The sequence below is a fragment of the Podarcis bocagei genome (genome assembly GCF_964188305.1).
Source record: "Podarcis bocagei genome assembly, chromosome: 13".
NCBI lineage: Eukaryota > Metazoa > Chordata > Lepidosauria > Squamata > Lacertidae > Podarcis > Podarcis bocagei.
The window spans coordinates 41,613,915-41,628,967 of NC_138138.1; the positions used below are offsets into that span (position 1 = coordinate 41,613,915).

Below are 15,053 nucleotides of genomic sequence, written 5' to 3' on the forward strand. Positions count from 1 at the left end.
TGCATGCACACTTCTTCAGATACGGTTTACTTCTTCAGATACGGTTTAAGGTGCTACTGGAAGGATTTTTTTATTTTTTTTTTACTATGGCAGACCAACACGGCTACCTATCTGTAACTTTCCAATGGAAAGTAATGGAAAATGGATTAATCCGTTCCAGACGATGAAAAACAACCCTTAAAACAGCAATTTAACATGAATTTTACTATCTAACGAGGCCATTGATCCGTAAAATGAAAGCAATAAACAATGTACTGTACTGTAAAATCAATAAAACAGTATTAATGATTTTTTAAAAAATGAAAACGTGGTTGTTTTTTTCTTACCTGCACTGATGATAGTCATTGATTGGATGGGGGGTCGGCGTCCTCTTCCAGATTCACAACCGGTGACTCCTCTCCTGCCATTCCGTCCCTTGCAGACTCACATAAACAGAGAAACAAGACAGAATCCCAAAATTTCCCACTCACCCCCTCCGCCACAGGGTGGGTGGGCTTACCTGGCCCGGTGCCACCCAACTTGCCACCCAACAGCTGGGGGTGAGGCGAGGGCTGGTAAAGGGCTGGTGCTTTTCATCCCATGCTCACTTACTAGGTTCACCGCTGGACTTCGCTCTTGGTCTTGGTTAGGTAAGTGTTCCTCGCCAGAGTGCTGGGCCTCCTGCGGCCGGAGCCTGGCAGCGGAGGCCAAATGGAGGCCACGCAGGCGCCAGGGCCTAGCTCCGGGCAGTGGCACAGCCTACTGAGGCCTGGTTTGTATACCAAAAGAAGTTCACAAGCAGTTCCAGGTTTGAAGTGTTTATAATCCAAAAAGTTCGTTAACTGGGCTGTTCATAACTCGAGGTACCACTGTATATACAACCTTTCTATTCTAGGAGTGCAAATTGATAACTATGAGGATGCTTATGGCGCTGCTAATGGTTCCTCTTGCACAGGGAGTCACTCCCTTGCTGGCTCACCTGCGGAAGAGCATTTGGTTGCATCTGGAAGTGAGAGCTGGACCATAAAGAAGGCTGATCGCCGAAGAATTGATGCTTTTGAATTATGGTGCTGGAGGAGACTCTTGAGAGTCCCATGGACTGCAAGAAGATCAAACCTGAAGGAAATCAGCTCTGAGTGCTCACTGGAAGGACAGATTCTGAAGCTGAGGCTCCAATACTTTGGCCACCTCATGAGAAGAGAAGACTCCCTGGAAAAGGCCCTGATGTTGGGAAAGATGGAGGGCACAAGGAGAAGGGGACGACAGAGGACGAGATGGTTGGACAGTGTTCTTGAAGCTACAAACATGAGTCTGACCAAACTGCGGGAGGCAGTGGAAGACAGGAGTGCCTGGCATACTCTGGTCCATGGGGTCACTAAGAGTCGGACACGACTAGACAACTAAACAACAACAAGTGTGTGCGCGTAAAGCTTGCACTTGTTGAATGACTGCCTGTCGTGCGTCGAAAGCCTCTGACATGGGAGGAAAAAAACTAAGCGGCGGGCAAGAGGTTTGCCCCATCAGTCTATCAGAAAACTCGAGCGAAATATGTGACGTATCATGCCTTAGGTTTATAGAAAACGGACAACTTCTTTCGAGGTTTACAAGAACAAACCAGTGCATCTGACTTCCTGTACATCTGAGTTCCTGGGATGTTTACAAGAACAGACCATGGTCTGGCTGTTCGCATGGCTTTCCTCTTTATTTCTTACAAACTTGCTCCGCCCCTCACTGGCAGAGGAAGGGGGGCGGGGGAGTGTACCGCTCCCGGCACCATCGGAGAGGTTGTTACCATCGCGGCCACCCCCGGACACATGCCGTGCACCCCCATGCTGCCTGCCAGGCCCCCACGGGCTGCGGTCCTCGCCCCTGCAGGCGACGCCCCATGCCCCCGGGATGCTCGCCATGCCCTCGCAGGTGGCGTGCCACAACCTCAGGACGTGCGCCACACCCCTGCGGGCGGCATGCCACGCCACCGGGATGCGCGTCACCCCCTCCCCCGGACACGCACCAGCCGCACCCCCGCCTGCCCTCTGCCCCACCCCGGTGTCGGAGCGTGCAGCTTCTCCACTGCCGTCCCCCCAAGTCCCCCCAGCCCCATCTCTTCAGAATTTCGCTCCTGCAAGAGCCGCGTGCTGCAGACCCGCAAAGTGTCCCTATTTTAAAGGACAGTCCGGGATTTACAGGTTACTGATTTGATCCTGGAATGTCCCACTTTTCCTTAGGATGTTCCTATTTTCATCGGAGAAATATTGGAAGGTATGGAGTTTTGCCACCCCCTTGCCAAGGAGATAGAAGCAACTAGGGAATCTAAAGGCAGCCTTGCATAGGGAAGGGGTTTTTAAAAGTTTGTTTTATTATGTTATTTTATATATGCTGGAAGCCGCTCAGAGTGGCTGGGGCAACCCAGTCAGATAAATAATGTTGTTGTTATTCCCCTATTTTCATCAGAGAAATGTTGGAGGTTATGCCTGCAACAACTTGGCGCCTGGGCGCCTTTTGCAAGCGCTCGTGCAAATGCTTATACAGTGGTACCTCGGGTTAAGTACTTAATTCGTTCCGGAGGTCCGTTCTTAACCTGAAACTGTTCTTAACCTGAAGCACCACTTTAGCTAATGGGGCCTCCCGCTGCCGCAGCGCGATTTCTGTTCTCATCCTAAAGCAAAATTCTTAACCCGAGATACTATTTCTGGGTTAGCGGAGTCTGTAACCTGAAGCGTCTGTAACCTGAAGCGTCTGTAACCAGAGGTATCACTGTAATAGGAAAGTAATGGGAAAGTCCGTCTCCGCCCAGCGCGCTGAGAAAAGAGACAGAAAAGCGCGGGAGGGCGCATGGGCACGTTTCCGTCCCCATCGTAGCTTTCACTCAGGCCAGCCTCTCTCCTCCCGCTGCACCAATCGGAGTCCAGCATCCCCCCCCCCCCCGCGGCCAGCCCAGCCCGGGCTTTGTATCAGGCACGACGCCTGCTTTCAATCTTGCAGCTTCCGCGAAGCGAGGTTGATTTCTTGCTGGCTCTGAAGGCGCGCCATGGCGAGGAGCAGGCGGGACTGCCTGCTGGATTGCCTGGAGAACTTGGAAGAGGGCGAGCTGAGGAGGTTCAAGGCTAAGCTGAACGAGTTCCCCGTGCGCCCGGGCTACGCCAACATCCCCCGAGGGCGGCTGCAGAAGGCGGATGCGCTGGACCTCAAAGACCTGCTGGTCAGCTACTACACCGAGGAGTACGCCGTGCAGCTGACCGCCGAGGTGCTGGAAGCCATCAACTGCAAGGACCGCGCCGAGGAGCTCCTGGCCGCCACCGGGAACAGTAAGGAGCGGCTGGGGAGGGAGAGCGGCGCCCGATCCTAAGGATCGCCAAGGTGGGTCTGGAGGGGAGCGAAACTTTCGCCTGGTCCCGAGTTCGGCGGCTTTGCAGCTGCTGCAGCCAGAGGAGATCCTCCGGAGGTGGGAAGAGGCGGTAGATTAAAGCTGGTAGAGGTTCGTCGGCACTCACTTAGCAAAATTGGGGAGTGGCCACTTCCACTTAAAAGCCTCGCCTCGCCGCGTAACTTGCCCTTTTCGCTTCTCTCCATCTAGCTTTGTAACTACATGAAGTCAAACAAGGAGAATAAACTGCGATGAGGGAGTATTTCAAAATGAAATAGTAACTCTCTGATCGCTCATCTGCAGGACAATTTTATTTGCCTTGAAGTAGTTGAGAATCACATTACAGAGAACATAAGATAGAAAATAATAAATAAATAACGTCTTTTGTAAGCAAGGACGGTCATGCACAAAGCTTGACTTAATATATATATATATATGCATTCGGGGCTTTTTTCCCTGCTTTCCTGGAAATGCCTCCGTTCAGTTGCTTTCGCTTTCGTGTATTTCATAACGCCCTTTCCATCTATGGCCTTTAGAAACTGCCTTGTTCTTCTTTTAACTCATTATTTACTTACATTCTGCCCCATGAGGGCTAACCTTTGTACTGCAACGAACTCCCGGACTTGCTCAGGTTTAAGTGAGCAATTTCGCACCGCGAGACATTTCAAGCTTAAAGCCATTACTGTATTTCATTTCCCCATTTGCTTTAGAAATGCAAGGCTGCTTCTCAGCTCATGCCAGAGAGGTTTCAGCAGCAATAAAAGGAAGAACCAAACTGCTGATAGGCAGCTCTGAAAAATATGGATTGAACTTTGCCAGTTTATATTTGTGGGCACAGGGCGGGGCACAAGCACATCAGAGTCACAAAGAAATAAGGGAACAGTTCCATGGAATAATTCTGATAACATGAAAAAACATGCATAGTTAGAGAAAGGATGGAGAAAATGTGCTCAGCTTCACTTCTTTAAAACATTTTTAAACGGAAAGCTATTTAGGATCTTTTTCTTTAAGTGGCTTGAATTTTCACCCAAGATTTTATGGCCCTTTGCACCCCTGCCCAAAAGATTCTCCTCGCCTCTGTGCTCTGCATTAGGAATTAAAAGTGCAAAAGACCCCAGAGGAAGTGGCATGTTTAAGTTTCACATCTAGTTATGCTGTGGTTGGGCCTTTGATGCAATCATGAATGAGGAAAAAGAGGGTTGTTTATGTCCTCTCTCAGAAAGGTGTACTCTTGAAGCAGACAGGGTCACCAGGTGGCAGCAGCAATAAAATAAATAACCAAACTGCTGATTTGCAGCTCTGAAAAATACAGGTTGAACTTTGTCCCTGTGTACTTGCTTGGATCATTATGGACATGACTTATAGCTCTACACTTCCTCCCGACCCTACGTTACCAACAACAGAAACCAACACATCTTCCATCAGTTTTGGTGTTCACCAGTCCTGGTTTAATGGAGACCATTAAACGAGGCTCAAACAACTTTAAATCCGCTCTGAGAAAGAGCTGGCCGTTTTAACAGTGGCCAACAATAAAAGACAATAAAAAATCCCCACAAGATATTCTTTTGTTTTCTGTTTACTTGAACTTTAAAATAGGTTTACATCAACAGCTTGATTTAACTGTAATGTTTTAAGATCTAATAGGCCACAAGAAGGGACATGGGTGGCGCTGTGGGTTAAATCACAGAGCCCTAGGGCTTGCCGATCAGAAGGTTGGCGGTTCAAATTCCCGCGACGGGGTGAGCTCCCGTTGCTCGGTCCCTGCTCCTGCCAACCTAGCAGTTTGAAAGCACGAAGTGCAAGTAGATAAATAGGTACTGCTCCGGCGGGAAGGTAAACGGCATTTTCATGTGCTGCTCTGGTTCGCCAGAAGCGGCTTAGTCATGCTGGCCACATGACCCGGAAGCTGTAAGCCAGCTCCCTTGGCTAGTAAAGCGAGATGAGCGCCACAACCCCAGAGTCGTCCGCGACTGGACCTAACGGTCAGGGCCACAAGATGTTGTGAACCTGAAGTTGTTGTATGTTGGCTCCGAAAGCCTCTCCCAGCCACCCAATTCCACAAATTTAAGGTCAAAAATAGGATGGATGAAAGAACCTTTGCTATATACAAATTGCTCTCTTTTCTATCCTGCCTCTTTCTGGCTTCTCTAATTTCCACAGTTGGAATTATGCATGCCTTGGCTGCAATATGGAGCCTTTTAGAGAGCTTCTGATACCACCATGCTTTTCCTTCTGTGATCACATTTGCTTGTTTTGCACCTTTACAAATGCATTTTTTTTTCTTTTGTCTCTCTGATATTTGCAGTTTAGTGCAGACCCCTATGCCTTGCACCAATGCCTCTCAAGTCATAGTGTAGTCAAGGCTGGTCAAGTTGCTGTCATTATTTATTGGTTGATATACCGCTTAAGGCCTAAACTGGCTTTTAAGCAGTTCTCAAAACAGTTACAACTTTACCCAAAGAATTCTGGGAACTGTAGGCAGATGAGCTAGTAGGAATGCTCTGTTAGCAATCCCTCCCCTCATGGAACTACAATTCCCAGGGCATGGGGGAGGAGGAATGAGTTGGGTAACCAGTTTTAAGCCCGAAGTGTGAAAGTGTAGTAAGATTTCTGTTCTTTTTCTCTTTCCTGGCAGGGCCGCAGCTTCGAAACTCTTCCAACGTGCACTTCATCGAGCGGCACAGGGAGGCGCTAATCCAACGGACCACCCCAGTGGAACCAGTGCTGGATAAATTGTATGACTCCGTCCTCAGTGATGAGCAATACCAAAAAATCACTGCCAAGGAAACTAACCCGGAGAAGATGCGAGAGCTCTACAGGCTTGTGCCAAGCTGGGACCTCCAGTGCAAGGATAAGCTGTATGAGGCACTGAAGGCCAAAAACCCACATCTCGTGAATGATCTGGAAGGGCAATGAGGCCCCAAGGGAAGGCAGAAGGCAAGACCCCTTTCAAGGCACCAGAAATCCACCTCCCTATTGCCAAGGGACTCCTACAGACAAAGCCATACCATGTATTTTCCCAAGCACTCACTACGCCCCAATCAGGACACTGTGCAAAGGCAAGAATAGCCTGCAACCATAGCAGGGCTCTCATAGTCAGAGCTGCTGTGCAACCTGGGAAGGCAAGAGGGGCAACTGGTTCTGTTGTTCAGGCCTTTGGGGTGGGGCAGGGGACAGTTTTCAGCATATATCCTAACACAACCCAGTGGTTCTAACTAGGCCTACAAGGCCTCCCCATTTGGCTCGCCCTGCTCTTTTGGCCAAGCCACACCCATCTTCCATGCACCTGCTGTCAGGCTTGGGGCAGGTAAAGATGCAGCTGGGCCATGCAGGGGCTACCTGTCACTTGACTGGAGGCAGCAGCTGTGCAGTGGTACCTTGGTTCTCAAACTTAATCCATTCATTCCAAAACCAAGGTGTTCCAAAACCAAGGTGCGCTCTTCCATAGAAAGTAATGCAAAATGGATTGATCTGTTCCAGACTTTTAAAAACAACCCCTAAAACAGCAATTTAACATGAATTTTACTATCTAACGCGACCATTGGTCCGTAAAAAGAAAGCAATAAGCAGTGTACTTGCAGTCACACAATCAATCAATCAGTAGCTGAACCGGGTTCCACACAGTCACAAAAACAAAACAAAAGGAGCAGCAAAAACAAAAACGCAAAATAAATAGGAAAAACAGACAGACCTCAGTGTAACACTCAAAACAGAAGCGTGGCACTGAAATCAGAAGTGTAACACTCAAAACGGAAGCGTAGCACTCAAATCGGAAGCGTGGCACTCAAAATGGAGCACTTTCAGCTTCTGAAAAAAGTTCGCAAACTGGAACACTTAACTTCCAGGTTTGCAGTGTTCGGGTTCCAAGTTGTTTGAGTACCAAGGCGTTCGAGAACCAAGGTATCACTGTATAACACTTTGCAAGCTGCGATGAATGTTGGGGCTTGCTCAGCACTGTGCTAGGGAACCCCGATGATCAGCTGATAATTGGGGATTCTGGGCCCATTGCTATACCAAATGGGATCACCTGACTTCATTGTGACAATGGGTGATTGACATGTGGGCAGACTGAATCACGGAGTAGATGGATAGACCCATTCAGTCTGCCCAAATTCCTTTCAGAACCACTCACTCTTTTGTGCTGGTAAGAGTGGAAACTCAAGAGGTCCTTGTCAGGCCTTTGGGGGTTTTTAAAAGTCCACTTTTGAATCCCCAAATTTATGCACTTCACAGTTCAGGCAGGGAAGGAGGTGGCTGTTATAGGCACAGCCCAGTGTGAGTATCTTGAGTCATTTGGGTGTATCTGAATCCTTTAGGGCAGGAATAGCTGTCATGTTGCTCTCCAGATGTTGTGCTCCACAGCTCCCGTCAGCCCAGCCAACAGGTAGAGGGGCCAGGTATGCGGTGCTGAGGACATCAGTTTGCATATAGTGATTTATATGTATGGGTGCAAATTTAGAAATAATTACTAGAGTTTAAATAAAAATACACATCAATGTGGGGATGACAGTCAGTCTGCCTGCTCACCTTCCTGCCAGGTGCTGCTGACACTGGACCGACAACTTCAAAGCTACCCATCTATCTTTTTATGGTTCTTTATCTTAAAGCAGACTTGGACCGGTCAGTCCTCAAAAAGAGGACAGCCCTCTGTAATGTAGGACACCTGGCTACCCTAGGCCAGTAGTCAGTTCTGCAGGGAGTTGTAGTCCACCACTTTGGCTACTTCCGCTCTAGGGGGTGCCATTTTGTTTTGTATTCTGGGTAGAAAGCGGCTCTGAAGGTGAGCCCCTTGGTGCGGTTGTCAGATTTCCTGGATTCCAGGCTTTCCTTCCAGTGCCCAGGTAGCACAATATTCTGTCTATACTCTACAGTTTCTACTTCCCCCACCCCATCCCTAAAAGGCCCACAACCCTCATTCCAATTTCAAAAGGCATTTGGACTAACTTTAAAAAGCCCTCTGCAAGCAATCAGTTCAGACAGTTCAGAGAGAAGGGGTTTCTCATTTGTGGCTATAGCCACTCTGTCCACTTTCATGTGTCCCCTGACAGAGATTACTTCTTGGGGAATGTGTGTTCTGCCTTTTGCACTGGAGAATGGTAGAAGCTTAGAGCAAAGAGGCAAGGAAACCTCTGGAGGTCCTGATGTTAGATCCCAAATTCTATCATCTCTGACTATGCTGGCAGCAGGTTCATTCATTGGCTGTTGAACATATTCCATCTTCATTTAACTGTGGGTTTTTTGGGGGGGGGAGCAGTGTTGACATTTTTAAGATTTTCTCTTCTGAAAACCCGATAGTTCCCCTCAGTGTTAGAAACACAGATATATATACTAGGTGCCATAAAATTAGGCGCCAAATGGCATCTCAAACCTAAGCTATGATCACCACAACAGAATGTCTATTTGCCAGGGGGTTGGACTAGATGACCCTTAGTGTCCCTTCCACTGCTACAATTCTAGGATTCTATGATCTCAACTACACTGCTTGACAACAGTTCTCTTGACCCAGTATGCAAGAAGGAGAAACGCACACTGTGGAAATGGAAATGGAAATGGTATTCCCTATGGACTAGGGCAGAGGTTTTTAAACTGTGGCTGCCAGCCTGGCGTCCAGAAATCTCCATGTAGTCGTGTGCCAGTAGCAAAATACACCTGGGAAAATTCGAACACTGGTTCTCCTAAGCATGCTGATATCACCCCCTTGTTTCTCAGCAACACTATTTCGACTCCACTTCTGTTGTCACTTGTCACTTGAGTTCACTATTCGAGGGATTATTTTTAAGAGATTTTGTGGCACATTCATGTACTCAAATTTAGATTTCCTTTTAAGCCATATTATTTTTTTAAAGCCTCCTATATTTAGAATTTAAAAACAGTTCTGTTTAAAATCCTACTCAAATTTAGAGACACACAAGCATACACTTTATTTATTTTTAAATTGTCCCATTTCTCCGCTCATCTTTGCAGAGAAAGATGGTGAAATGTGTGTTGTCACCTGGTACTCAGCAAAAAGGAATACTCTCCTCCCAATCAGGAAAAAGTGAAGCTAAGTGATCTGCCCTAATTGTGGTCTGTGGTGAGCCTGTGCTAAGCCGCTCTAGTGGAGATCATAGAGTCATAGAATGACAAGGCAGGTGGGAGATTACTTACCCATGTTTGCTAATATGATTTTGCCGAGGAAGTTAATGGTTTTGACAGAATCCAGACACTTTTAGTGACTTTTGCTGATAATCCAAGCGGTTAAAGCATATCGTGGCAAATTAATTAACTGATCGTTTATTGTCCTTTAACACACATCGGGTAGACCCATTAAGTGAGCCATCTTTGCTGCCCTGATATCTCCAATCTAGCTATTAATCCCTATTGTGAATACCATTCCCTGCTCACACCTCCCAGCTCCTTCCAAAGGAATAAGGAAGGTGCACAAAGGGTGAAATTAGGTTTTTGTCATGATAGCAGATGATCTTGTAAATTGCTTTGAGGGTTTTTTAAAACTCTCATCAGCCCCAGCCAGCAAGGCAAGTGATCAGGGGTGATGGGAATTGTAGTCCAGAGTAACAATACATTTTATGAACTAAAATAAAGTTTTGAATACACAACTTTTGATGCAAAACACTCTGGTACAAGGAACCACCTTTGCCTCTCCTTCTTGTCATTCCCATATTTCATTCCATTTCATCAGACAGTTCTTGTCAATATTCCCTAAGATGTGCCAACACAATGTGAATTTTTATGAAGCTGGGAACAAACCCATGCTTCATCAACTCAGGACTTTGTTACATATAAAAAGGATATGGAAAAGGAATGTTTGTCAAGTGATGTTATATGTGCCTTACGAATGGATTTTAGTAAATGTGACCTTCCCAATTCCAAGCTTGCTGTGTCCTCATTTGGTGAGAAGGTTGGGTGGAGTGGGGTTCGGCAACCCAGGAATTTCCTTGGAGATCAGTTCTGAGAAATTCAGGACAGGCAGTTCTCATTGTGCAACAACTGCCAGCAAATGCATCCTTGAATTTCCTCAAGTCTATTATTGGGCTGGTCCCAGAGTATGTTCTGAAGGCACACAAGGCTACAAAAATGATACAATTATGCACTAGATAAAATAACTAAAATACCTTGCTGAAGCTAAGCAGGTCTAAATCTGGTCAGTGCCTGGATGGAACTATAATACAATCTTGGGTTTTATGATGGAAGAAAGGTGGCATATGAATGTAAGAGAATAAACAAGAATAAAACTAACAGTACAATTTCATGCATTTATACTCAAAAGTGAGTCTTGTTATGCTGCTAACTTTGGCCACTATCCTCAACACATTTACTAGCAGTTTGAAAGCATACCAGTGCAAGTAGATAAATAGGTACTGCTGCAGCAGGAAGGTAAATGGCATTTCCGTGTGCTTCTGACTTCTGTTATAGTGTTATGTTGCGCCAGAAGTGGTTTACTCGTACTGGCCACATGACCCAGAAAGCTGTCTGCAGACAAACGCCGGCTCCCTTGGCCTGAAAGCAAGATGAGTGCCGTACCCCAGTCGCCTTTGACTGGACTTAACCGTCCAGGGGTCCTTTACCTTTTTTACTAGGAAGAAAGCCCTGCATATTTCTGGGACTTATTTCTGAGTAAACCATCACAGAATTGTAGAGTTGGAAGGGACCCTGAGCCTGAGGAGCATTTAGGCCAACTCCCTGCAATGGAGGAATATGCATCTCTCCCATACAGTTACCGAACCTGCAACCTTTGTGTCATCAGCACCGCGTTCTAACTAACTGAGCTATCCACATAGGAAGCTGCCTTACACTGAGTGAGACCATTGGTCTAGCTCGCACTCAGTATTATCTACAATGATTCTCCGGAGTTCTCCAGGGCTTCAGACAGTCTCTCCTAACCCTGCCTAGAGAAGCAAGCAATTGATTCTGGAACCTTCTGCATTCAAGGCAGATATACTACTACTGAGTTATAGCCCTTGCTCTGTCGGTGTGGCTCCTCCTCAGCCCTCTTACCACACCAAGTAGCCCTAAGGATTAGGGCATGGGTAGGCAAACTAAGGCCCAGGTTCTGGATCTGGCCCAATCGCTTTCTAAATCTGGACGGTCTGGGAATCAGTGTGCTTTTACATGAGTAGAATGTGTGCTTTTATTTAAAATGCATCTCTGGGTTATTTGTGGGGCATAGGAATTCGTTCTTTTTTTTTTTCCAAAATATAGTCCGGCCCCCCACAAGGTCTGAGGGACGGTGGACCAGCCCCCTGCTGAAAAGGTTTGCTGACCCCTGGATTAGTAGTACAACTCATGCAACACGTTGGCGACTAATATACACACAATAATTACCAAAATAATTATACATTCTTTATCAATTTCTGAGAAAAATACAAAACCTTGTCCAAAGCTAGAGACTTACGAACTACCCAAACTAAGATGAACCTACGATGTCTGGTTTCAATGGATTTTTCAAATGCTTAACTCAGTCTTTTGTTTTCTTTCTCTTTTTAAGTAAGTTCGTGAAGATACCATCAAAGGGTGAGTTCAGTGTTGTTCACAATACCGAGAGATGCTAGTGAAGTTGTAGGTGGATGTTAGTGAAGTTGTAGACAGGGTGCCGGCGTTTTGCACCTGTTTCGCCCTGGCACTCCAAGTAACCAAGAGGCCGCTGTTTGCCCCTGATGGGGCCCTTTTACTGGGACTTGCAGGTAGAACACTCCCAAGGTAGTTTTCCGGGCTTCTTCAGTGGTCTAATCTCAAAGCCTTGATACGTATATTGATATTCAGTTTCATAAAGAATACTATTTCTTGGCTTGAGCTTAAGAGACTGATTTGCTTAGCAAGGTTACCCTGAATGGATCCGAGTATAAATACACTGTTATTTCCCACACCTGTGAATAACCTTATAAATTCTTTACATCTGTTTTATCAGTATCAGTTAGCTACACTGGTTAGTGAGCTCTGATCCACAAGTATTACATTTACCTGTATGCATAGTCTATCTAAAACTATTTGGTATGTATGCCTCATTTATTATTTATTCGTTATTTAATATGCAGGTTGCTCAGTATTATTTTTGTTGTCATTCATTATATGTAATGTATTCAATTTCATCATCAGCTGACGAAGATTCATCTTGGAAACAGTTAATTCAATCCGGATATACTGTCTGGGGTATCATCTATTGAAAGGCGTCGTGGTGTTCCCCGCCAGCAATTCATTTTGTTGACTACTTCTTGGTTATTGACTGATATTTTGAAGTCGATGAATTGTAAATTTTGAATGATATTCTGCTACTAATAATAACACATTTACTATATTCATTAGCCACATATAGCAGCTGTATTTGAGCAGACATTTGTCGACAGACAGCTTTGCAGGTCATGTGGCCAGCATGACTAACCCACTTCTAGCACAACGAAACACCATGACGGAAGCCAGAGTGCACAGAAACGCCGTTTGCCTTCCCGCTGCAGCAGTACCTATTTATCTATTTGCACTGGTGTGCTTTTGAACTGCTAGGTTGGCTTAAACTGGGACAGAGCATCCATCGCAGGGATTCGAACCGCCAACCTTCTGATTGGCAAGCTCAAGAGGCTCAGTGGTTTAGACCACAGCGCCACCCATGCTGTTTGACAGTGGAACAGACTCCCACAAGAGGTTGCGGGCTCTCCTTCATTGGAGCTTTATAAGCAGATGTTGGATGGCCATCTGTCACAGATGCTTGGGTTGAGATTTGTACATTTTGCACCAGGCATAGGCGCCGACTCCATGGGGCTTGAGGGGGCCCGAGCCCCCTCAAAAATTCGTTTGGGGGGGCTCAGCCCCCCAATAATCTCGGGCGGCGGTGGGCGCGTCCGCGGCTTTTATAGGGCGCCCGGCGCGCACCAGCTCGATAACGGGCACTGGCGCAGCGGGGGGCGCCGGGCCGGGGGAGGAGGGCGGCCGGCCTGTCTCCTTGGCAACCCCATTGAGCAGCGCCGGCTCCCCCGGGAGGGCCATCCCCCCGCGCCGCCGATCGCCAACACAGCCGACGCTGTGGCTGCCCGAGCCCGAGCCCGAGCCTGAGCCCGACCCGAAGCCCGAGCCTGAGCCCGAGCCCAAGCCCGTCAGTCAGTCAGGAAGGAAGGAAGGAAGGAGAAATGGGGAGGGAGACGAGGGAGGAAAATTGCGCGCAGGGTGAAGAAAGGAGAAGGGCGAACGAGACGAGCTTCCAACCCAAAAAAGGGCTGGAAGACTGGGAGGATGCAGGATCGGGAAAGAAAGCGACGCCTTCCCTGCCCGCGACGTCGCCCGCTTGTCATTGGCAGCGCAGCGGGCGCCCAGAGGGGCTGGGCACCGGCGCAGGGCCACTCCGCAGCCGCGGAGGACAGCTGCGCGGCTAGCAAGGTGTGCCGCGTAGAGCGCGGCCCTTGTGTGGCCCGGTGGCCAGGCAAGCTTGGGCGGGGACCCCCATGCAAATCTAAGACGGGAGAAGAGGGCAGAGCAAAGGGGGTCCCTTCCCCAACCTCCGGCTCTGAGACTTCCCTGAGCCCCAGAAAAGCGAAAGGATTTTCTCTTCTTCTTTTTAAATAAATATTTTATTAAGGTTTCAAATACAAAGTTAGAAACATACACTGAAGAAAAAAGTAAAAGAACAAGAAAAAGAGAAAAAGAAAAAGAAGAAAAGAAAACCAACCATTCAACACATTTTTTTTATGTAGTGTAGTTTCACCCTGGGCCAACAGGGGGATAATGTATATAGTTTTCACTCAGGTCTGTAGGTAGTTTTCACTCAGGTCCGCGGCAGTTAGTTTAGGCGGGAACTCTGAGCTGTTGTGGTTACAATGTTGACAGCCGGCTGCCTATAAATACAGGCCGGCTGAGCTGTTCGCAGTCAGTTCTATTCCAGCTTGTCTTAATAAAGAGCTACTTGAAGAAATCGCTGTGCCGGCTGCTATGTCAACCCACTACTTAATACTGGCGACGAGGATGGGATTGGATGGACATCAGAGCACAGCCAGATGCGGCCAGCCTCTGAACTGAGCTAAATCACAGAGCGAAATCACAGAGCGAGATCACTGAGCGAAATCACTGGGCAGAACCAATTCAGAGCTGACTGTTCTGGCTAGAGCACTGTGTTCCATCCATCGCCCTTCACGCCGGCATCGGAATCATGGCTTCATTTGTGCCTCTACCGCCGTTTGCGCCAGCCTCTGAGTCCTGGGACTCCTACCTCGCTCGGTTCGACTGCTACCTCCAAGCCAACGAGCTGACAGCAGTATCAGTGGATCGGAAGCGGGGCCTATTCCTCAGCCTCTGTGGGCCTGAGGTGTTTGAGACGGCCCGAGCATTGGTTGCGCCTGAAGCAGTCCAGGCAACACCATGGGACACGATCCAAGAGAAGCTCCGCAACCACTACGCACCAAAGCCGTCCAAGATTGCTGCCCGCCATGCGTTCTACCACCGGAACCAGGCAGAGGGGGAGTCAATCAACAACTACGCCACCGCCCTGCGACAGGCTGCAATGCACTGTGAGTTCCGAGACTTAGACGATGCCCTGATGGATCGAATCGTCTGCGGGGTCCGGGACATCCATCTGCAACGGCGTCTCCTAGCCAAGCCAGACCTCACGCTACAGAAAGCCATTGAGGAGGCTGTGGCCTCAGAAGCTGCTGAACGCTCCGCCCAGGAGATCCGCAAGTCCAGCAGCCCGCGTCTTGCTAGGGGGCCAGTTCCGGTGCATCATGAGGAGGCC

At 47.8% G+C, this 15,053-nt stretch overlaps 1 protein-coding gene and 1 long non-coding RNA gene across 5 annotated transcripts; both read left to right on the forward strand.

The window, feature by feature from the left end:
* The first annotated feature begins 261 nt into the window (after positions 1-261).
* On the forward strand, positions 262-10,207 carry LOC308570920. Its single transcript, XR_014001223.1, has 2 exons — positions 262-359; positions 6,911-10,207. It is a non-coding gene; the product is annotated as an uncharacterized lncRNA (long non-coding RNA).
* LOC308570899 (apoptosis-associated speck-like protein containing a CARD) lies at positions 2,148-10,207 on the forward strand. 4 transcript variants are annotated; one of them, XM_081165968.1, is made up of 3 exons: positions 2,148-2,165; positions 2,962-3,284; positions 5,979-10,207. In XM_081165968.1, the coding sequence occupies exons 2-3, from the start codon at positions 3,008-3,010 to the stop codon at positions 6,257-6,259; spliced, it is 558 nt and encodes a 185-aa protein (XP_081022094.1). In that variant the 5' UTR covers positions 2,148-2,165; positions 2,962-3,007; the 3' UTR covers positions 6,260-10,207. The 4 variants fall into 4 exon arrangements, 3 of the variants coding, with proteins under 3 accessions (XP_081022094.1, XP_081022093.1, XP_081022092.1); XM_081165967.1 differs by lacking the exon at positions 2,148-2,165 and adding an exon at positions 2,218-2,238; XR_014001218.1 differs by lacking the exon at positions 2,148-2,165 and having other exon boundaries at positions 2,893-3,284; positions 5,979-7,078; positions 7,139-10,207.
* Positions 10,208-15,053: the final 4,846 nt, after the last annotated feature.

Excerpts from the sequence above, each read along its gene's own strand:
- LOC308570899 (XM_081165968.1), top strand. The coding sequence starts at position 3,008 with ATGGCGAGGAGCAGGCGGGACTGCCTGCTGGATTGCCTGGAGAACTTG. Across the intron at positions 3,285-5,978 it reads CCTGGCCGCCACCGGGAACA|GGCCGCAGCTTCGAAACTCT; the intron begins GTAAGGAGCGGC and ends CTTTCCTGGCAG.